Source organism: Metarhizium acridum (genome assembly GCF_019434415.1).
Source record: "Metarhizium acridum strain ARSEF 324 chromosome Unknown scaffold_555, whole genome shotgun sequence".
NCBI classification, from domain to species: Eukaryota; Fungi; Ascomycota; class Sordariomycetes; order Hypocreales; family Clavicipitaceae; genus Metarhizium; species Metarhizium acridum.
This window is the reverse complement of record NW_027094039.1, coordinates 449,176-472,500: the sequence shown is the minus strand read 5'-3', so window position 1 is coordinate 472,500 and position 23,325 is coordinate 449,176. Positions and strand designations below refer to the sequence as shown.

Sequence of the window (23,325 nt, the reverse complement as noted above, 5' to 3'; positions counted from 1 at the left end):
AACTTACTCGACTCAAGCAGACCGGATCTGCAGCTCATTACGCTAGGGAATTCAAACGCATCGCAGCAAAACTCAACTGGAATACCGAACCCAAAATGGAAGTCTTCTATCAAGGACTCAAAGAAGAAGTGAAGGATGACATTTATCGAGAAGATCGTCCTGAGTTATTTGACGACTTCGTCGAAATGGTCATCAAGGCAGACAACCGTCTATACGAGCGACGTCACGAAAAAAGTCACAGGAAATTCGGAACATATGCTAGGTTCAATAAACCTAATAGTAGCAAGCCACGCCGAACATCGACAGCATACGGGTACCACGCCGGACCTATGGAACTTGACGCCGCAAATAAGGAAAGGGGGAAGACTTGTTACAATTGTGGCAAGACTGGACACTTTGCGAATAAATGCAGAGCCCCGAAAAAGCCATGGAAGCCAATTCCTGAAGGCAGGAAGCTCCATGCCGCAAACCGAGAAGACTTACCCACGCGAAATCTCAGTGTGGCAAGCAATGAAGGAAGCCCCACGTTAGCAAACAACATCAGTTCGGATGAAGATTGGGAATTCGGAACCCAACCAGTACCCGACGACTTTTGGGAACACTGGACACCCTCACCAAAAAGTGAACCTTCACTGGAACAGATCCAAGAAGAAGAGAATCATCCAACTGAGAAAGACGAACCTGAAATCGAACACAGACTCCTTAATTGGACCTTCTGTTACGATGACAATTGCTACACGCACCTTAGCAGCAAGCAAGGTAGCGGATGGTTTCCACGAGAACGAAAGGGAAGGAGAACAACCCTTACGATACAACCGAAATTACGACGAACCGATTCAAAGATATTGAACGGAAAGTTATACTGTGCTAAGGATAACGCACACACTACCCAAGCCATAACCCCACAATGCAAGGAGGAAGGGAACTGTGTGACTGTGAGCAACTCGCTTAGCCCGAGTTCGATTAACACAGATGGTAGATCAAGCGATCACCAAGGAAGCTCCAACAATGCGTCGGAAGACAACCGCCGACGACAGCGCCTAGAACAACGCGCTAGAGAACGACATGAGGACAGGACCAACAAATCGGGAAACGACAGCCGTCGTCGCAATTAAGACCGATTCCTCGACGGAGATCTGACAGGTCTCTATGTACTGCAAACATCGGCAGCACAGCACACCTCATGATCGACATGACTATAATGGGACAAAGGATCCAGGCAATGATTGATAGCGGAGCACAAGGAAATTTTATCTCGCCGAATCTCGTCAACAGATTACGATTGCCTTGGACACCCAAAGACGAGCCCTACCGACTCACGACTGTGGAAGGAACTGCGGTGAAGTATAGCCAAGGAGTAGTCGACATGGAAGTAGCGCAACTTCTCGTCGACATACAAGGCACGAAACACCGGGTTACATTGGATATCACAGTGATCTCAAAACACGATGTTATATTAGGGATACCCTGGTTGCGAGCGAGCAATCCTCGAGTCAATTGGAGAACCGGCCAACTTCAATGGGATTTACCAGGATGCGGTTACGAAGCAGAGAGCGGCCTACGAAGGGCACCTCATTCGGACTACGACAGGCCTCTAGGAATATATGTGATCGCCAGAGAGCCAAAAGCTGAGACAACGGAGATTCCCGAGGAATACTCACAGTACAGCAAGCTGTTCAGCGGAGAGCTAGAAACAGGACTACCGGAGCATTCACGCTGGGACCACGAGATCAGACTCCAGCCCGGTACTGAACCAACGTTCAACAAAATTTATCCTCAGAACCCTGAGCAAGACAAGGCGCTCAAGGAGTATCTGGAGGACATGCTACAAAAGGGATACATACGACCATCAGAGTCCCCAGCAGGATACCCAATCCTGTGGGTACCAAAGAAGAACGGGAAACTACGACCATGCATCGATTACCGACACTTGAATAAGATCACAATCAAGAATCGATACCCGTTACCGCTTATGACGGAAATCAGAGACAAAGTTGGAAAAGCCAAATGGTTCACCACACTCGACTTAAAAGGAGCATATAACCTCATACGGATGAAAGAAGGCCACGAGTGGATGACAGCATTCCGAACCAGCAGAGGACACTACGAATATCTAGTGATGCCTTTCGGGCTTACCAACGCACCAGCAACCTTTCAAAGAATGATCGATACGATCTTACGGAAACAACTAGGAGTGTTTGTGGTTGTATACCTCGACGATATCCTCATCTATTCAGATACCCTTGAGGAACACAAACGACATGTACATGAGGTACTACAAACTCTACAGGACAACAAACTCTTAGTCGAAGCCTCGAAATGCCAGTTCCACCAGAACACTGTGCACTTTCTAGGGTACGTGCTCACACACGGAGAAATACGAATGAGCCCGGATAAGATCAAAACCATCAAGGAATGGCCTACACCAAAGAATCTAAAAGAAGTCAGAGGATTCACAGCATTCGTGAACTTCTACCGCAAGTTCTTGAGCGGATATGGAGACATTTCACGACCTCTCACAAACCTAACAAAGAAAGAAGTCGGCTTCCAGTGGAACGAACCAGAAGCCACGGCATTCCAGAAGATGAAAGATTTAGTTACGTCAGAACCTGTGTTGAAAGCACCTGATCAGGACAAAACTTATGAGCTTGAAACGGACGCCTCAGACTTTGCACTAGGCGGACAGCTTGGACAACGAGATGATCAAGGAAGATTGCACCCAGTTGCATTCTTCTCGAAGAAACTCCACGGACCCGAACTCAATTATGGGATCCACGACAAAGAACTCATGGCTATCATTGAGTGCTTCAAAGAATGGAGACACTATCTCATAGGAGCAAAGCATCAAATCAAGGTCTATACTGACCACAAGAATCTCACATCGTTCTTGACCACAAAGGATCTGAACAAACGACAGATCAGATGGTATGAAACCCTCACGGATTATGACTTCGAGATCATATACCGTAAAGGATCCGAAAACGGAAGGGCCGACGCGCTCAGCCGAAGAGAGGATTTGAAATCGGATGAGCAAGTGAGTAATGCACCCTTGCTACGCGCCACCAAGGATGGGAACCTTGTGCTAGGCACCCGAGAAATCAACATGACCTGGCAAGTCAAGCCAGATGAAACATGGATGCATCGGATCGCATCATGCATTAATAATGACAGCTATCTGGACAATTGGGAAACGAAAACGCATCTGTCCAAGGAAGGCAAGACCTTCTTGTACAATGAACGGCAGTATGTTCCCAGTACACTTCAAGAACAGCTTGTCAAGGAAATACACGAGCACCCACTACACGGACATCAGGGTGTAGGGAAAACGATCAGCAGGCTAAGAAGATCGTACGACTTCCCAGAAAGCAGAAAAATGGTACAAGAAGTCATCAAGAAATGCGACACGTGCAACAAAGCAAAATCAGCGCGACACGCACCATACGGAGAATTACAACCGATATCACCACCTGAAAGAGCATGGCAAACTGTTACAATGGACTTCATCGTCAAACTACCGAAGTCAAAAGAACCCATGACAGGAGTAGCTTACGACAGCATCCTAGTTATTGTGGACAAACTCACAAAATACGCCTACTACATTCCATACAAGGAATCGAGCAACACCAAGGACTTGGCGTATATGTTCTTCAAAACAGTTATCGCACAGCACGGATTACCGACAAAACTTATATCGGATCGCGACAAATTGTTCACCTCAAACTTTTGGAAATGCCTCATGGAGACCATGAAGATCAAACAAAGCTTATCAACGGCATTCCACCCACAATCAGATGGGCAAACAGAAATCTTGAACCAAATACTCGAACAATATCTGCGAAGCTATGTCAACTACCAACAGAATGATTGGGTAGAATGGCTACCACTAGCACAATGGGCTTACAATAGCTCTGAGATTGACAACATGAAGATGTCACCATTCAGGGCAAATTACGGATTTGACCCTATCATCGAGACACATGCGACACAGAATGTGAACGCGCCAGCAGCTACAACGCATGCAGCAACCATGACAGAAATACAGAAACACTTGCAACAGGAATGGATATTTTTGCAGAACCGAATGAAACACTACGCGGACAGAAACAGATTGCCAGCGCCAATCCTAGAGGAGGGACATAAAGTATACCTCATTCGCAAAAACATCAAAACTAAGCGACCCAGCGACAAACTCGACTGGAAGAAGATCGGACCATTCCTTATCAAACGGAAAATCTCGAATACCAACTACGAACTATCATTACCAGATGGAATGAGAATCCATCCCATATTTCATATATCGCTACTAGAGAAAGCACCAGATGAATCTACAATCGCTACCAACATCACAACGGAAGATACCAACGAATACGAAGTCGAACGAATACTCAAAGCACGAGGGAACATAAAGAATCGTCATTATCTCGTTAAATGGAAGGGATATCCAAACTCCGAAAACACCTGGGAACCAGCCGGAAAACTCACGAACTGCTCGACGTTGCTTGAACAGTTTCATTCCCAAGGAACGCATCCCAATCAATCTCCTGAGCACCGTCCAACGACTCGATACTGAATTCGGCATCCAAGGAACGAACCAAAACAGGATCCAGATCCTCGGAAGGAGTAGGAAGGACCCCTGTGGTCTTTTGAAGCTGTTCCGCTTCCTCACGTTCCACACGTTCCAACTCTTCGACGTTGTCGATACCACGCGCAACCGCACGCATCATTTTCTCAAACCACAATTTCTTTTGTTTCCGCAAACGCAAGACCTTTTGATTCTCGGCTAAGGCACGCTCCTCAGCTTCTTCAAGCTCCCTCTCGAGCTTGTAATGTTGATCCGCGATGCTGCGAAGCTGTTGAGGGGTCACCCCCGCAATATCACAATTCCCTTGCTTGTCCACCACACACTTCACACAACGACTCGAATCGGAAACGGAGGCTTCACATTGGGGAAGTCCCATACGGGCGCAGCGAGCGCAAGCCTTCATAAAGGACAAAGACGGATTGTTGATTATCGCAGAAAGAAGGTTATCCCGGCGAAGGGAAGAAGCAGACGAAGCTTTAGACCGCTGTTTTGAGACACGGTTAGTCGACATGATGGCACATGATGATGGAAGGAAGAAAACGCACGACACTCAAGCCGGCCTGTTTCGATGGCCTTGAGGACAAGACCAACAGAGGAGGGGCATAATGTTACGAACGACACTGCACAAGACACGGGACGGGACCGCACCGGCTAGGACAGGCACGACCCGTGGGCACAAGAAGAAGGCAGGGGCACGTGACCAGCCACGTGACCCAAGAGGCGATCGAAGAGGTCGATGTTCGAACACATCGACCAGGGAGGATCGAACCGACCGAACCTCGAGCCAGTCGATCAAGGTTCGAAGAGATCGATGGTCGAGCAAATCGATCCAGGACTACAATAGAGAGATAGACGAGTACTTAAGGAGGAGGTATTCCCATAGTCAGATAGTCTAGATCTCTATTGATCAATCTAAGCAATAGTCTTACTATTGAGAGTTATACTCTTAACGGCCTTATTGGGATACTGCTCAAAAAGCTACTCTGTAGCATTCAACCTGACTTACTTCCTAAGAAACAGACCTACTGTGCCTTAGAACCTAAGCCACCGTTACAACAAGGTCAGAACTCAACTATACCTGCTAGCTTATGGAAGCACAAAGACAACAATTAGCCTGGGTCCCAAGCCACGTGGGAACCGAAGGCAATGAGATGGCGGACGAACTTGCCAAAAAAGGACTGAAAGCCCCAACGAACGGCCAACCGTACACGTCTATAAGCTTTTTAAGCCGCAAAATAAGGGAAACCATAGTCTCAGACTGGCATGTTGCAACTGTATTGCATATATATATTGTCCCATTATGTGGGATGCAAAGTATAAGTCGCACCGGTACACCTTGTGGGCGGTAAAAGCCCTAATGTACACCCACCTACCAATCCAGCCGAAGTGACTGTAATTGGTTGTGGAAATCGAACACAATTCGCCTACATTCAACTAAAGCTAGGTATTGGATACCTGAAAAGTTATCAGAAGACGATAAGGAACCTTAATAATGACAAGTGCTTATGCCACCAAGGCAAACACACAACAACATATTTGGTCTTATGGTGCAACAGATATAAGGCCTAACAAGAGGCCTTAATTAAGGTCTTAAGAACCCTTAGAGTGACCTGAACCTAAATCTAACACCACTCGTCACCACCAAAGCAGGAAGAAAGGCATTTGCTACCTTCCTAGAAGAGACCCAAATCTGCACAAGACAATAGTTCCTAGGAGTAAGAACTACCCTAAACTCCCAGGAAACGGCACCACGCATCAGCATACCCTCACAAGCCGGATAGAGAGCCTTAGGGAGCAACCCCCAGTCGAACAACGCCAGTTATTATCATCCGTCTATTTTGCCTCACAAGCCCCCAGAACCACGCGGAAAACCCCCTAAGACTCTCCATCCAGCCGTCCCGCAGAAAGCCCCCCGATAACCCCACAAAGTCAAATTCAAGTTGGCCATACCTTGGCCGCCTCCAGGGAATCCGACGCCGTATATAACGCCTGGACATCCCGTTCAGCCTACCAACATTGAAAACCACAGGGCATTGACCATGAGTCTCCAGAACCCTCGAACCCTCGAACCCCCGAGCTCACAGCAATCACAGCGCCCTCGCTAGGCTATGTAACACACACAGAGCCCACAGAATGTATAACACACCCACAGACGTGATCGCTGCAACTACAGCACAGTCACAATGCCCCCAAAAACCCGCAACCAGTGCCTAGCCCACTGGAAAACAACCCTCAGAGCAACTCGCAGAACATACAGCACACGCAACGCACCCACACGCAACGCACCCAAAGACATGACTGCAGCGACCGCAGCACGGCTATAACCCCCGGAACCCGGCGCCCCCAGTGTCCCACAGCGGTCCTTATAGTAGTCGGAAAGCCCCGACAGACCGGCAAACCCACTAGCTGCTCACCCAACTAGTGGGGTCAGGCCGGACCGTCCGAGCCCCCTCACATACCCACCGACCTCAGCGAGGGATCGACCCCGCTACCGGGCGCTCGTGGGCCACTTTTTATTTTCCGCAAAAATCAAAATGTATGTAAAAACAAAAAAATCAACTCACAGCTATATAATTAAAGAGCCCACATATTTATATAGGGATCAATCGATACAGCTCAACGAGACGAGTCGAATGCCCTAGGTTTTATAACGGTAAAAACAATATATCGCGAGAAAATCACGATTAAACCTCCCTCTAGGGTAGCCTAGAAAGAGGGAACCCCGAAAAACTCATTTTAGGATAAAATAAAACTATAACGTGTAACCAGAAATAGGTAAACACTTATATAGCAATTAAAAGAGAAGAATATAGGTAGAATTTTGCCTAAAAACCTTAGAGAAATATATAAAGCGAGGGAAAAACAGAATTAAAGGTGTGAAATATCAAGGAAAAGGCAGAGAATTTATAGTGCTAGAGGGAAAACTAGCTTATTACTTATTTATATTGTATTATATAGAAGATAGGTAACTTCTCCATAATCCTAAGGCTTGTAAGAGAGTAATAAAAAAACAAGAAGTTAGCAGTCCCTATCTAAACGCCACCTGTCAGAGCCAGGTTCCTATGCTCGGCGAGGCTACGCGTGAGCCTCGGCGGCGAATATGGTCGTCAATACAGTCCGGGGTATGGGCGAACGGGGAAACAGCCACATGGGCGCTCGCTACGAACTCCTGGCCAAACTGCACTTGGGCGTCATGCCGGGGGCGGCGATCCGATGCACAACTGCCAGGGGATCGCCTCCCCACGGCACGGGCTTCGTCTCCGCGATAACAGGCTCCGCTCGTAACACGGCGACTGACCAGCTCCCCGCGCAAGTGCCGATGCCTGACATGGGGTCCATTAACAAAGCCGACGGTGCGGCTGAGCAGAAGCTTACGTTCCCCGTGATTGATAATGCTCGCTTGATGAGCCATTTTATGACGAGAGCGTCACGAGTGGCATGGGTTTCGGGCTGTGGGAGGAGGGATTTGCATATCCAACCATGAACTTGGACTTTGACCGGTACAGAGGCAGCCACGGGGGCAGGTGCATTCCGCTATTGGAGAATTTCTGCACATGAATAATTAGAGCGTGGAATTACCCGACTTGTGGGAATCTGGATGGATAGACTTGGTGTTGACAGTTACGTCCACGGTAAACAGCAAGGGAAAGAAACAAGATGTGATCAGACCAGAAACTGGGCCATGGCCCATGGCCCATGAATCAGCATGATAAGAAGCAACAGTATTGTCTAGTGCCTTAGTCAGGTACTAAGGTAGGTACTGTAGCATCACGATTAGTGTACACTTACTTGGCAGTACTGTAGGTACCTACCTAGGTAGGTAGCTGTACGTGTATCCTGGCCAAAGATGGTATTTGCACGGATTGATAAAGCAAGTACGAGGTAACTCTATGCGGAGTACCCGGGTAGACCAAGACCCTGTTTTCCCCAGTCAAAAACAGAACAACGGATACGTAATACCCCGTCAAAGGTCCCTGGCATTAAAGCGGGCAAGTCGCACACGGCATAGGGAGCATGGCATCGCACAAGGCCAGTTTCTGTGGTCTCGATGGACCGGGCGGGTAATGCTCCCGAATTGGGTTACGTACTGAGTAACGTTAGTACCTACTCCGTACGTACCGACGGGTTGTGCTATTTGTGCGGCAGAAAATCGTTATTTACCGACCCAGGTATGTATCTGGCCTGTGTCTAGTCTGGGCATCCCCAGTATTCTAGAAGGTTTGGCTTGACTCGCAAAAAGCCACCCCGCGCCGTTGGTACCTCTCGGGAAATGCCAAGGCCCCCCCACCGGTGAGGAGGGTCAGTCGTCGGCGACCTTCTCCGATTTGATACGCTCTCTAGTCCTTGGTCGACATGCCGCACACCTGGGCTAGCTGGCTCTCCCCACACCCCCGGATCCTGTTTGTAGATGCCAAACAGACGAATACCGGGGTACTACTACTGTTCTTCAAGCGAGGGTTTGGGATATACCTCAGTTTTGACGGGGACGGAACCAACCGACACGGGAGTATATCTTACAGCCTCGTATAGAGGGGAAAAAAAATTGGCCCCTCCTTCCTCCTGAGACGCATAGAAACCATTACACAGTTACATATGTATGAATATATAAAGAAATCCCAAGCATGTCTCCTCCTCTATTGGCGGTTGCTAGCGCCGAAAAACACCAAGTATCGGTAGAATCGCAGTCGCAGGATGCCCTTGGGCCAGCAATAATAATGCAGCTCGAGACGATTGACTCGCGCGCCGAGCGCAAGCTCCTCCTCAAGCTGGACGCCTTCTTTGTGCCCATCATCATGGTGGTGTACCTGACGTGCTTCCTGGACCGCACCAACATTGGCAACGTCAAGGTGGCGTGCATGCCCGAGGACATTGGCGCGTCGCCGCAGCAGTTCTCGACGGCCGTGTCCATCTTCTACGCGACCTACGTGGCGTTTGAGCCGCCCTGGACCATTATGATGAAGTGGATGACGCCGCGGATCCTGCTGACGTCGCTGTGCGTCGTGTGGTCGCTGGCCACCATCTTCCGGGGCTTCATCACCAACATCGGGGGCCTGTATGCCGTGCGCCTGATCCTGGGCGCCTGCGAGGCCGGCCTGTTCCCCGCGCTCAACCTCTACCTCACCATGGTGTACAAGCGCGACGAGCAGGCCACTCGCGTGTCGTACCTGTTTGTGTGCACCGCCGTCGCCGGCGCCCTTGGCGGCCTGCTTGCCTACAGCATCCTCAAAATGGACGGCGTGGCGGGCTACGCCGGCTAGCGCTGGGTGTACACCATCGAGGGCATCTTCTCCTTCCTCGTCGCACCCGTCATCTGGTTCGGGCTGCCCAACGACCCGTCCATCGCCTACTTCCTCACCGGCGACGAGAGGCGCATGATGCCGGTGCGCGCCGTCCAAAGGGCCCAGTACATGGGCAGCGAGGAGTTCAGCTGGGGTGAGATCCGGATCGGCCTCAAGGACCCCAAGCTGTACCTCAGCGCCGCCATTCAGTTCTGCCAGGACATCCTGCTGTACGGCTTCAGCACTTTTCTGCCCTCCATCATTGCCAGCATGGGCTACTCCGTCATCCAGGCCCAGTACCTCAGCATACCCGTGTACATCTTTGGCCGTCTGTGTTTCCTCGCCGTGGCCTTTGTCTCGGACCGCTTCTGTGTGCGTGGCCCGTTCTTGCTCCTCGCCAATATCCCCGGCATCATTGGTTACGTCCTCATTCTGTGTCCTACCAGCAACCCCGTCAAGTTCTTCGGCACCTTCCTCTGCGCCGTGGCCGTCTACAACGGGCCCGGCCTGAATCTGACCTGGCTCAACGTCAATGTCGCGCCGCATTATCGTCGCGCCACCGCCATCGGCATGCAGCTGAGCATCGGCAACTCGGCCGGTATTGTGGCCGGGCAGATTTACCGCAATGCGCCGTATGTTTTGGGGAACAGCTTCTCTGTCGCGGCGCTGGGCCTGTCGCAGTTTATCATCGTGCTCAAGTGGTTCTACTTGAGGCGTTGCAATGAGGAGAAGAGGAGAATTGCCGACGGGAACAAGGATGACACGAGGAAGGTGAGGACTGGTGATCGGGAACTGGACTTTAAGTATCACCTGTAAGATGGCGGCAGCGGTTGTGTGTGTGTGTGTGTGTGTGTGTCTATATGTGTGTGATTTGTAGGCCACATATTAGCGAACTGATCATGAATATACCGTCTGGATAATTTGTTTGATCGTTGCGGAGTGGGCATTCGGAAAACTGGCTGACAAGCTGACGGAATGCCTGCATGCAAGTCGGGGAATTACAAAATCCCGTCTTGACAAATTGGCTTGTTGTTCTGGGACCTGTCAACCCCAATAAATGTCCATGTATATACACCCCTATCAAGTGTACATGAATGTGTCCAAGGCAAACGGCGCAACGCAGTTGAAGACTGAAGACGCCACCCTGTACCAGCCAACACAAGTATCTCTGAAGCCTCACAAGCCCCGGGGGCGCCAATTTCCACCCCAATACAACACCCAGAAAAATGCCAAACATAACGCGTTGCTGTAGGTATTTAGACTCCAGTATCGCACGCCCGTTCACAGTCCCAGACATAAAGAACCAGTTTAATGTAAGCGCTTTCTGCGACATGTCGCCTCTTGGTGATTGTCTGCCCAGCTAGACAGACTTTCTTGGTTCCAGAATCGCCGTGGTAGGAATTTCTGGGTTTGTCGGCGTGCTTAGATAAGGCCTGTCAGAGCTCTGAATCGTGTGTTCCAATGTAAACACCCTTAGCTGAGCACCCCAGGGTTTATAAAGTCCAGGTTTAGGCTCTCATAATTCCATAGCGTCGCCAACTCGCCCAGATCTTGTTCGGTAATGGCGCCGAAATTCCCATAGTCTATAGCATGGTAAGCCTCGTCAGTTGGTGGTGTCATGTTAACATATGATGTTGAATAATCTAGCTGTGCACCATTATAATACAGGGTATTTGACGAGGGCATTGCGGTGCCTGACGACGTTGAAGGAACCGGAGGGCTATATCCAGCTGATTCGGCAATGTTCAAGTAGTGACCAGGAGGCGTGAATTGCGATACTGGAGCGCGATAGAGTTGCGCATCACTGGTCGGAGTTGTATAAGAGGCGTGCGAATCGACAGTGCCGGGGTCGCTTGCGAACGCTACCTCTGTCTGATTCATACCGGGGGGTGTCAGTGCGAGCTCCTTGTCATTTAGTCGCTTTTTTGCAGGCATGATTGGTAATTTCACTTCTTGTCCGGGTCGGGAAATGTTCTGAGCAATTTTGGCCAAAACTTTATGTGATGTTCTAGCGGTTTTGGTCACCGTATTTAGTCGCTTAAGCATTGACAAGGCCTTGTCAACAGCCACCAGCATATCGTCCCGCTTTGGAAGGCTTGAGTCTTGGTCATGCATAAGAGCAGAGCACAGGACAGCAGCTGTATCGAAAATGTAGAAAAGCACAAAGTGGAATTTGGCGTCTCGTGGATAGACGTGGTCAAAGAAGCCGTGCAAAGCGTCCAATAACCGCAGTGAGTAGTCAATGCCGTCGTCACGAATCTTGAGTTCGTCGGATGGCGATTGTTTGGACATTGGTTTGGCTAGATAGGCTCGAATAGGGTCGAGCATCATGGACATGGCCATAGTGTGAAGGTAATGCCGATGCAGGACAATCCACGGCCGCGACGCGTCGTTGCTTGTATCTGGGTCGATGAAAGCGTAGGTCGATGGAAAGGTATTCATCCATCTGTCAACAATAGCTTGATATGCTCGGATGTCGCCATGCTGAGAAACATCCTTCGATAGTCCAAAACGGTTGAAAAGTCGTGTAATCAGTTCTGACTGGAGTTTCATGTGTTGCAAAGGGGATGGTGTGTACCCTTCTAGGGTGAGGCTGGGAATGCCGACATCGATATCAGTCCGGTCTATCAGCACTGGTCTTGATAGGAGAGCAGATATTTGCCTTGGATCAAAAAAATAAAAATAAAAGTTAGTAAATAGCGACCAATTCTAGTAGCTCGCCCAGTAATTTTGACAGGCATCGAGGCCCTGGAGTCCAAAACTCACCAATCCCAAGTGTCCAGGATACACCAGATCCTTCTTCGCATCTCACGGTCAAACTCAGACATTTGACCGCTGACGGTTTCCTTGTGAATGCCGAGTTCCTGAGCCTCGCGGATGGCGGTACTGAGAACATGCCAGCATTCGACAAATCGTGCCTCTGATTTGTACCAGTAGCATGAATGCAACAACGACTGGACATTTAGTAGGTGGTTGTTGCCGACAGGAATAGCGCCGTGGAGTTCACGACCGGCGTTGTGGTACTGCTCAGTGAGCTTCTGAGCGCTCTGGCCGAGATCAATCTCGAGTTTCCGTTCAAGTTCACTATCGGTGTACTGCATTGAGCACGCACAAACCATGAGCAGCAGACAAGTCCACTGCATACCAAGTGGGCGATTTTCCGAGCGCAGCGACCACCAGGTTCTATATTCTTCCAAGAATGAAGGCGGATAAATGATGTAGTAATGGAAGTTTACATGGGTGAGGAAGTTTTGGACTAGGGCATCTGCCATGTAAGGTGTTAGTCGCCAGGCGTCACTTGTTACTTGTCTGGTTTTGTTGTTTGAAGTGCGTGAGGGACTGTCAAGAATCAAACAAACAAACAAACATACCTGTGTAGGGTCTCGGAGGAAGGACGAGCAGGGCACGCTTGAGCTGCGGACATGATGAAGGGTTCATATAGTATTGCCTAAATGTTTTCGGGACAAGCTTGGGTTTTCTCTGCCACAATTTCTCTTGTTAGCACCGCACCAAGAGACTGTAAGTGCCCAACATGCTGCAGATGAGCTGAACTGTGCTCCAACAAACCAAGCCGTGTGACATACGGTTGAGCTTGAGCTGAGGCCGGCAAAGAGGTGCGAGGCACTGTATCCCAAGGCCTCGAAACCACTATCTGCGTCCTCCCAAGGGATCGAGTCTATCGATTCCGTGTCCTCGTGACTCAATTGCCGTTTTCGAGTGGAATCATGGCGTGGAGCTTTGTCTTGACTGGGCTGGCTCTGGCCAAAGCAGCACTTGTCGGCGACTTTGCGTTTCTGGCAGTGATTGCACGGCCATTCTCGATTGCACTAAATCCCATGGTCAGATGCGACGGCTTTGTTTGAATGGTCTGTACACTACAGGGCAGGAGACTTTGTGGCATTGTCCCGGGACGAGGTAAACGACAGTGAGCTCGCTGCCGGGCTGGCAAGCAAAGGCGTCGTCGAGGCTGCTGGCTGGAACGGGATGGTGAAGTGAGTGTGAAAGGAAGACTGAATGTTGCAGTCAGGGCGGCAGTCAGGACGGAGAATCAAATACCTTTTGCTTGCGACGCTGGCACTCGGTACAGGCCGACCGGTGGTGCGTGGTTTCCTTGGGGCTCTCCCTCTCCCCCATGGCAGTCAAAGGGTCGCGATGGCACGCGATCGCTAGTCGAGTCGAGAGTTCTAGAGGTTGCCCAAGTGTGGGACGGCGATGGCCTGAGGACAAGTGACAGGCGGATGACAGGCGGACCAGCCAACAGCTCCGAGGCTTGCACAGGCGGAACGGGCAAGCTGGGTTGGGCTGACTGCCGCCTGCGACATCCGGGACTAGTCACAGCTTTGGTCCAGGTGTCGGGTCAGATTCCAAAGGCGGCCACCAGTGGCGCAACTAGGTCCATGCCAGCCATCGGCTGCCGGTTTATATATCGATGCTGGATCGAGGGGCCACCCCCAAACGATCTGATTAATTCAGCGACCGCGCACTGGGCTGGGCATCAGCATGAGCTTCACCAGCATGGGCATGGGCGTCGGTCGGCATGGCATGGGTCTCTCTCCTCTTGTCTCCATGTCCTCTGACTCCTCCTCTGACTCCTCCTCTGGCCATCGCCTCTGACCGCCCCTGCCGGCCTTCCTTCGACATGTTTCCCAAGAGCCAACGGGCTTAACATGGAACCCATGGATTTTAATCTGGACTTTTGCGCGAACTGCCCCGCAACCGTTAGATGGTGGCGCACCCATCCATCTCCAGGGATCACGCCGATGAGCGGCCAAGCAGCCACGCGGCCTAACAGCCAGAGTGTGTGTGATGATGATGCACTCCTTGACTCCAAACTCCGTGCTCCATTCTTCTCGGTACTCCGTACACACTTCAGTTACGCCGCATGGCCGGTCGACACTGCAGCCTCTGCTGGCCAGTCACTGCGGACCCGCATGAGCGGAGGCCACCGGGGGGCTGCTGAGGATATCCATGCCTCCTCCATGCCGCCTCCAACGCATCCATGTCTGGAGATCACCAACCTGCAAGGAAAATCGCCGCGACGCTTGAACATTTGAACCAGTTGACGATGGCTATCCACGGCCAAAAGTACCTCCATCTATCACTACTGCGCCAGCTGCAGCCACCGTCGTTGTTTCCGTCACGTATCGAAAAGAATACTTTGCGTCTGTTGGTCTCATGCGATGCAGCCGGGCGAGCTCTTGTCGCTTGAAATCGTACAATACACGCGACGCGGGCCGGCGGGCTGGTGTTTTCACGTCCCGCCCCATCCTGGACACATGCAGCGCCTTCGTACTGCCGCACCGATAGTTGGTTTCGATCCCGGCAGCTTGCTGAGACAATTAAAATCTCTTGGAGTGTCTCTCCATCTCCCGGCCACCATCCCCTTCAATGCTAGTACCAGTTTCGAAAATATTGAGACACTGAACCTCGGTCAATTCAAGCCTAGTTGCTAGTTAGTTCTCTCGATCCTGCTTAGGTCTGCCCACTTACGTAGCATGGAGTGACTCCGATATCTACACCATCCCTAAATAATCTCTTATACGGAGTACTACCGTCGGCGACAGACAATTTTGCTACCCGTGGTTCTCTGCACATCAAAGTGTCTCGATTCCCCGCCTAGATTGCCATTGATTGCCATTGCCTATTGACGATGCAAAGCCCTTCCTGCAGGGGGTTGATCCCTGGAATTAGACGAGGGCGGTCGTTGTTCTTGGGCCATGCCAGTGGGATGGGACAATTGATCCAGAGTCCCGTTTTAACTATTTACTACTCGTAGTTTTGGCAGCCCAAATATGTATCGTCATTGAGTTAAGCAATGCCATGCTCCGTACTCCGTACACCATCCCGTGACGTCTCTCAACACGACAACGTGTGCGTCGTCCTACTGACTCCTACTCCTACATAACGCTGCGCGTGGATAGTGTTACTGTCTGCGTGTCCCGGTTGTGTGGATAAATAAGATCCAAGGTCTCAACGCCAGGCTCATTGGTTGATTGATGGTCATGCAGGTTTTCCCTCTGCATTGGTGCCGCACACAACCGCCGTTATGGAAGCGTTCGCTGGGATCCGGCTCTCTGGATGACTAGGACGTCTCCTCGGCAACTCTACTGACTGCATGGCCTTTCCACTCGACATGACCCGAAAGGGCGAACCGCATGAGCGAAGCCCCATCACGGTGCATCTATGCATTGCCAACGGCTAATAACCGCCCAATCATCGTCTCGGCGGCAGCGAGTTCTCGCGGTTTGTGCTCCGTACGGAGAACAAGGGCTAGAATGCCATCGTTGAGTTCAACGGTCCCACGGTCCACCACAGGGCCAATGTCCCAATAAGGTCTGACGAGAATTGGCTTGTTGACGGCTTGTTTGTCTCATTATCATCTCGGTGCTTGCTCCATAGAGTGACGCGGGTGAGTTTTAGTCCTTTGCCTCAGGCGATTGTGCTTTCCAGTATGCAGTCACTTTCGCAACGGTCTTTTTGTCGATCGCTCGGTTTGCTGTTTGCTCATGTGTCTCCCAGGTTGTGTGGCCTCTGCCATCCACAATTTATTTCCCACCAACTATCCCTTTTCCAGACATACTATAGGTACATATTGGTAAAGATAGACCAGTATTTTGGAGTGGGAAGAATCACCTAGGAAAATATCAGTCAGCGTCGTACCCTTTTGTCACCGAGGAGTTGCTAGGCACTGAACAGCTCACACGCTCTATTCGGGGTCCCTGGTGTAGACATGGTGTACCAAATACGGTGCTAGGAGAGCGACAGACATTCGCCCTAGTTGTGGTGTAGTACCACCACTTCATGAACTTATGTAGGCAACCCAGTTTGGTCAATGCTCCATCATGTTTGTCCCGCCTCGCCGGCTGCTCACAAACCAACGGTAACGTGGACTTTGGGACTGTGCCACAATCCCATGCTGGGCATGATGCGAGTTTGAAATTAGCGATGTTTCCTTAAGCTGAGGGATGGAGGGGCCCAACATTGCATGTTTGACACAATGTTCGGCCCTGACCCCTTGAAGCCCGGAAAGGATCTGGCCTTTTCCGCAGTTGCTAACCGCAACCCGCCCATCGCCACGGAGTGTATATTAGTACATTGATTGTCCATTGATCTAGTCACTCCTTAAAGCAAAAAGTAACAAGAAAGACGGGACTGGCCGCCTTTCAAAGTTGCCGTGGTGGCAAGAGAAACCACGGCTTGCATTGGCCCGTCAAAAGCCACACATTGTAAGACAGTCTGCAACACCGCGAGGCACACACTTGATTACGGACGAGATGTGTGTTGGTTACTGAAGTTCCTTTCTCCTTTCTCTTCGTATCAGTGGTTGAACGCCTTTCAGCCGCAGTTCGCCCCCATGAGCTGATGCTGGAATATTTGCTTTTAAGCTCAAATCCCTAGATACGATTCGTTCAAGGGTCGCACGGGGACGTCTGCGGTGGTGATTGTGCCATGGCAGTCTGGTTGTGCAGCCTGCCGGCCAATGCAGTGTAATGCGTCAAATATGACATGTCTTCTGTCGTCCAGTGAATAATATATTGTTGGATTGTGTACTGATCACACCACACTGTAGTTGTGCTAGTCCAAGATGAGGCTCCTCTGATCAGACATGTCGTAAGGGAAGATGCAAATATTGTCCTGCAAGGTCAGAGTATTCGTATGTCAACAGGCCATGTGATTTCTCGTTCATACTACATATCATATCTACCCACAAAAGTCTTTTATCAATGGCCCCGTCCCAATGAGGCTTGGTTCCGTGCTATTGGCTGGTGTGCCGACGCTGCAGTTCCGAATGCTGTACGGAGTAGAGTACCACGCTTGTGGAAGCTGGAGACAGCTGTTGACTTCACGTATCATCTGCGGGTCAGCACCGAGCAGCAGTCCATGCATGAAGTTGCGGAATTACCTGGCGTATGAAATAATAATGGCTTCCCGCACATTGGCAAGGTGGTAGCGGGGGTTTTCCAGTACATTGATATATGTTGCTGGGAAAACTACCCGTAGGAGTGTGCTTGAAAGCTGATGATTGGAGCATCTTGTCAACTCAGTCAGTGTTACGACGACCCAAGTCTCGTCTTACTCGCCAAACTCGAGATCCAACGGGGCGTTTCTGGTTTCCATCTAAAATTTCTATCCATGGTATCGTAGATATCATGGCGTGCTCGTTTTCCCCAGGTTGTGCCCTTTCTTCACTTGCTTCGTCTTCACTTGTCTCTTCGTCTGTTATATGGACTTCCTTGTCTACTAGCTCGTCTTGAGAAGATTTGGCGAAGAGGTCTTCAGTATAAGCCCAATAGGGGGTGTCGAATCTTCCATGAACAAAGACAATATCCCTCCCCTCTACCTTGATTTTTTCTAGGCTGGCGTATGGTGTTGGCGTGATAACTTGTAGACACTTTCGTTTCAAGTCTAATCCTCGAACAAGGGCAAGCCCGATTGTTTTGCAATACTGAGGGTCGAGCGTTGCGTCATCGGGATTTGGAATGAATGGCAAGTCCTCAGCCGTTCTAGTGACTACCACTTCCGGAGTCTTCGTGCTGTCTCGACCACCTCTGATTTCGGGAGTTGCCGTAAATTGCCGGAAGGCTTCCGGCCCTTCAATTTCGACTATGGCTAGTATTGACCCGTTGATAGAATCCGCTAGAAGCTCTGGAGTGCACTGGTAGTCATAAGATATAATTCCAAAAAAACCACTATTGCTGCCATGATATGAAACCATGAAGGGTCTTGCGGACGAAATAGCATGGGCGGACCAAGTGAGCCGCAGTGGTCTCAACCGCTTGTTCTCGATATCAACATGAGAATGATAGTACGACATCATTTGCATTGACCGGAAATGAGCAGCAGTTCGGGAGGTAAATTCCGATGGTTGTGACGGAAGCATGCTGAATGAATTCTTGGTCGCGTTCTTCAATACATCCACAACATCGGCAGGGCCATCTTCTGACATGTATATGACTTCGGCAGGACGAATCCTAGTGATCAGCTCCACAAGGAGATCTAAGCCTGTGCCTAGGATCCAACCTGGGGTGTTTACTATAAGGGGGCAAGTACGAAGCGACCTTTGGTATGTGCCATACAGGTCGGTGGCGCATGAGACGAGAAGATCGGGTGCTGAAGCTGGAGTAACAGACGCTAAAGAGTGGCATCTCAGAATGGTGTTCGACGGATCATTAAAGGCAGCGTGAGTAAATGGGACTCCGAAGTTCGGGTTTGAGACGCATACGAGTGATACGGTACCGGGTGGAGCATATTCGGGTTGTCCAGGGTCAAGGTCAAGCACTGCCACTCGTTTGACAGGATTCTCACCATTTGAAGACGATGTCAGAAGGCGGTTTGTGAGTAACCTCGAGAAGGTCGACTTGCCTGTGGATTTTGGTCCACAGACAAAAGTTGTCCGCAGGCTTGTCCCTGAAATCGACAGCAAGGATGCCAATTTCTTGTTCCACTCCGGTGGAGAGACCAATTCTTGAATGACACATCTCCTAGGCGCATCTGAAGATGACCCTATCTAAAAAAATGTCAGTCAAGCCAAATATGTTGCGAGCCATTCGGTACATACTATTTGGAACGTCTGCGCTCCAGTTGTAGTCCCATCGACTGTCTCACTTGGCTCATTCCATATTCTCCGAAATAGAGGTGAGAGACGACCTAGCTTTCTTAAGCTATTCAAACCAGGGTCATTATGCAATTCCAGTCGAGAGTCTTGAATGGTTCGAATCACAGGCACAGCCAGGCAGTGCGGGGCGGAAACCCAATTTATGTTCGCGGCAGCACGTAGTGTTGCTCCTGCTAAAGTGACTTCGCCGCCTACTACTCTGATTCCAAAGCAGCCTAGGATAACAAATCTCTACGAACCTTTAGCGGTTGCATCTCGTAAATCTGTGGCACAAAAACATACCTCACCCTCATCCAATGTAAGCTCCAGGACCCCCCCCGCTTTTGTTCGACAATTGCTTTTGGTTAAAAGAAAAGAGGAATAATTGATGGTCTGGGATAAGGTAGCGGAGTAAGAAGATGTTACGTCTTCTTGGATTCGATTATCTGGTAATCGTCTTAAAAATTGTCAGAAGGAGGTCGTCAAAACGAGGCAGTTTTTGCTCAGCTTACTCGGCTGCCTCTGGATCATCCGCTGCCACGGGTCGACAGCCGTCATTTCGGAGTGCAACACTCTGTTTAGACCTCTTCTTGGGAGGAAGAGTAGCCTTTCTATCAGGAATAGGAGCCTGGAGAGCGCTGAAGGAGTTTGTACTTGGTGCCAACGGCTCTGCCAGGTTTGCAGGCTCAGTGGCTTGGCTTTGGGCCACAGATGCAGCTTGCCGTCGACGAGCAGCAACTGCACTAACGGCGCTGACCGGAGCTAGAAGAAAAGAAAGTGTTAGCTTAGCTATCCCATTCCACAACTGGATTTTATTTTACTACAAGATTAATGAAAGGAAGAGGGTAGAGGCGTGTGGTTCATACACTGAGGAGGGCCTTGGCCATCCAGCTTGCGACGCTTACTAGACGACATGCTTAAGTCGTGCAATTCAAGCGCAGGCTTTTGGTAAGCCTAATCGCTGTACTGTCAGATATCAAAGGAAATAAATCTCCTTTCTTGCTCCGAGGTAAGGATTCGACAAGACATTCAAGCGAGGAGCGACTAGAAAGAAGGAGGACCAGCGACGGAGAAGGTGAGGTTTCTTATCGATAAGCACAATTGGTGCAGGCTTGGGAGTTTTTCCCTGCCACTCGGCTTTATTAAAGACCCTGCGCGCGGCGCGAATGTGGGGCCTCGCGCAGAGCCGTCGCCAAAATTTCACAGCTTCCGCCCGTCTTCAACCTCCCACTTCTTCAACTCAACCACCTTGGGATACCAGCCAATTGTACTCTCGCAACGGCACATTGAGTGCGTACTGCTCGTCCACAATGGCACCCAAGGAACCTTTCAAAGTTCACTCTTTGAGCAAGCACATTGAGGATACGAAGAAGGGCCTCAGTGCTGAAGCTCAGTACAACAAACGGCCCATCGGCAAGTCGAAAGCTTCGTTCAAGAGGGAACCCGGCACTATTGACAAGGCCATTTTCGGCAACGAGTCTGAAGACGACGATAGCGGCAGCAGCAGCAGTGGGAGTAGTGATGAAGACGGCTCCGACTTTTTGCGGAAGCTTCAAGCTTCAAAAACATCTACAAATGCAACTCCCAAGAAGCGCGTCAAGAGAGAGGAGATTGCCGATAGCGACGATGAGCGCCGCTCAACCGCCAAGAATGTCACGTCGGTCAAATCAAAGCAACTGGTGCAATCCGGTGCGCCTTCATCGGATGACTCGAGCAGTGAATCCGAGTCCGAATCAGGATATGGGGCTAAGCTGAAGTCAACCAAAGGTGAACAGAAAGTGAGAGCAAACGGAGCGCCATTGAAAACTGTGGCTCCGTCCAGCTCCGGCTCCAGCTCTGATTCTGATTCGCAAGAGGAAGAAGGAGACGAAAGCAGTAGTGATGAAAAACCACCTAAGGAGGCAACTGCGGCAAAAGTCAAAGAGTCGACCTCATCAGAACAAGAGTCCAGCGATAATGCCAGTGACGAAGAAAGTGACGAAGAAAGTGACGACGAAAGTGAGCCAGCGGCTTCTGCAAAACCCAAGCCAGCGATCACGTCGACCAATGGCACTTCCACAGCCACCACTTCGGAGACAAGCTCCAGCGATGAGGGTACTGATGACGAGGATAAGACGGCTGCCCAAGCAAAACCAGTCGCTACGGGGAAGTCAGTTCCCGATGAGTCATCAGATGATGCATCCGAAGAATCGAGCGAAGAAGAAGACGCAGACGTGTCAATGCACATTGCTGATCGTCAGCATGATCGTCGGGCCACTGTCCCAGACTTTATCGCCCCAGACTTTGTTCTTCGCAAAAGTGATGGTGGGACCAACGGACAAGACGTTGCTCGCATTTGCAGCCAAGCCAATCTGCAAGGGAAACAAGTCTGGTACTTTACGGTGCCAGCTAACGTACCCATCTCGGTTGTACAGAATATGGAGATCCCTATGAACCAATCTCAAAGCGGCGACAGCATCTTCTCGCACAATGGCGAAGATTATGGCATTTCTGTGGACAGTATGACTCCAAAGAGCTCGATTCAAATTCTAATACCCTCTTCTGACGGAACGCGATATCGATCCGGTAAGACTTGCCTAGCATACCCTTGTCCTATCTCAAATTGAATAACAGCATGACTGACCGAGATCTCTATTCAGCCTCCCGACCAATTGACCAAGTAATGCAAGTCAAGAAAATCACACAACTTGGCCAAGGCTTAGGGGCTACTTCTTCTGTCGGACCTACTCCGAAGCCACCGGCTCGACAACAGCCCGAGGGCCTCAAAGCCAGATATCAACCATATGGAGTCACTAGTCCCATGGGTCAAATTGGTGTAGATGTATCCTTCCGGGTTGAAAATGATACAGAGATGGCCGATACTCCTGCTCCTGCTCCTGCTATCCCCTCTAGCAGCCCACAGAGCAAGTCGGACAAGAAGGAAAAGAAAAGGAAGGAGAAGGAAAACGGCGAGTCTAAGACGCCAAGAAAGGGCAAAAGAAAGCACATTTCTTCTGAAGATGATGCGGTCGCTGCTACAGAACAACTTATGGAGGAGAACCTGTCCGCAGAGACCAAAGCAAAGAAGCAAAAGACTGAGCGCGTTGGAAGTCCAGATCTCGGATCCGATGCGCCGCCATCGTCTGTCTCCAAGAAACAGACGCTCCTTGTCCCCCCGGCCATTCCTGGATCAACGCCCTCGTCGAAGTCCAAGTCCAACAAATCTAAGCCCGAGACTCCAGCACCAAAACCTCGCCAGACGGCAGTTCCTGTCCCTCAAGTGCCCGGATCATCTCAACTAAAGGTTTCCCCTGTCCCCCTTCCTCAACCTGGCGTAGCTTCCACGCCTCTTGCAGAAAGGGACAACAAGAAGTCCAAGAAGAAGAAGACAAAGACTCCTGATGCCACGGCAAAAACTCAGCAGAGTCCTCCTCCAAGTGCACAGGCAGCAGGCAAAAACAGCAAGATAACGGTGACTCCTGTACCGATGCCAAAGCTAAAGACCACAGGCTAGGCACCTCGATCCAGCTCTGGACAACATTTTCGCTGGCTAACGAAGACTGGAAATCTATGATCAAGAGCCAATCTCGGCTAACGAGTACTGGTTCTGGAAAGAAGGCGATATTCCGCATGGATCTTTTTTTTTTTTTTGTTCCCTCGGTCAGGAGAACCGACGAGAGTTGCTATCCAACGATATCAAGGATAGGTTAGCTATTCTGCACAGCTACGGTGCTCGGCGTTTTAAGGATATGGACTACGTTTGGCAATTCTTTGGTTGCGATTTTGATTTTGATTTTAATTTTGATTTTTTTTTTTTTTTTTTTTTTTTTTTTTTTTTTTGCCCTTGGCTATTGGACCAGAAGAGCAGTATTTGTGCTCGGAGATGGATG

At 50.2% G+C, this 23,325-nt stretch overlaps 4 protein-coding genes across 4 annotated transcripts; 1 reads left to right on the top strand and 3 right to left on the bottom strand.

The window, feature by feature from the left end:
- Nucleotides 1–9,216: 9,216 nt before the first annotated feature.
- J3458_018845 (uncharacterized protein) lies at nt 9,217–10,407 on the bottom strand (the record flags this gene model as incomplete). The annotated part of the gene is made up of 1 exon (XM_066121278.1): nt 9,217–10,407. The coding sequence occupies one exon, from the start codon at nt 10,405–10,407 to the stop codon at nt 9,217–9,219; it is 1,191 nt and encodes a 396-aa protein (XP_065973633.1).
- A 927-nt stretch (nt 10,408–11,334) lies between these two features.
- Nucleotides 11,335–13,995, bottom strand: J3458_018844 (uncharacterized protein; the record flags this gene model as incomplete). The annotated part of the gene is made up of 5 exons (XM_066121277.1): nt 11,335–12,523; nt 12,628–13,126; nt 13,233–13,341; nt 13,446–13,688; nt 13,918–13,995. 5 exons carry the CDS (start codon nt 13,993–13,995, stop codon nt 11,335–11,337), a joined length of 2,118 nt encoding a protein of 705 aa, XP_065973632.1.
- A 3,907-nt stretch (nt 13,996–17,902) lies between these two features.
- On the bottom strand, nt 17,903–20,371 carry GRC3_2 (Polynucleotide 5'-hydroxyl-kinase grc3; the record flags this gene model as incomplete). Its single annotated transcript, XM_066121276.1, has 5 exons — nt 17,903–19,369; nt 19,421–19,708; nt 19,760–19,913; nt 19,969–20,218; nt 20,323–20,371. The coding sequence occupies 5 exons, from the start codon at nt 20,369–20,371 to the stop codon at nt 17,903–17,905; spliced, it is 2,208 nt and encodes a 735-aa protein (XP_065973631.1).
- Nucleotides 20,372–20,710: 339 nt separating this feature from the next.
- Nucleotides 20,711–22,949, top strand: J3458_018842 (uncharacterized protein; the record flags this gene model as incomplete). Its single annotated transcript, XM_066121275.1, has 2 exons — nt 20,711–22,021; nt 22,096–22,949. Exons 1-2 carry the CDS (start codon nt 20,767–20,769, stop codon nt 22,947–22,949), a joined length of 2,109 nt encoding a protein of 702 aa, XP_065973630.1. The 5' UTR covers nt 20,711–20,766.
- Nucleotides 22,950–23,325: the final 376 nt, after the last annotated feature.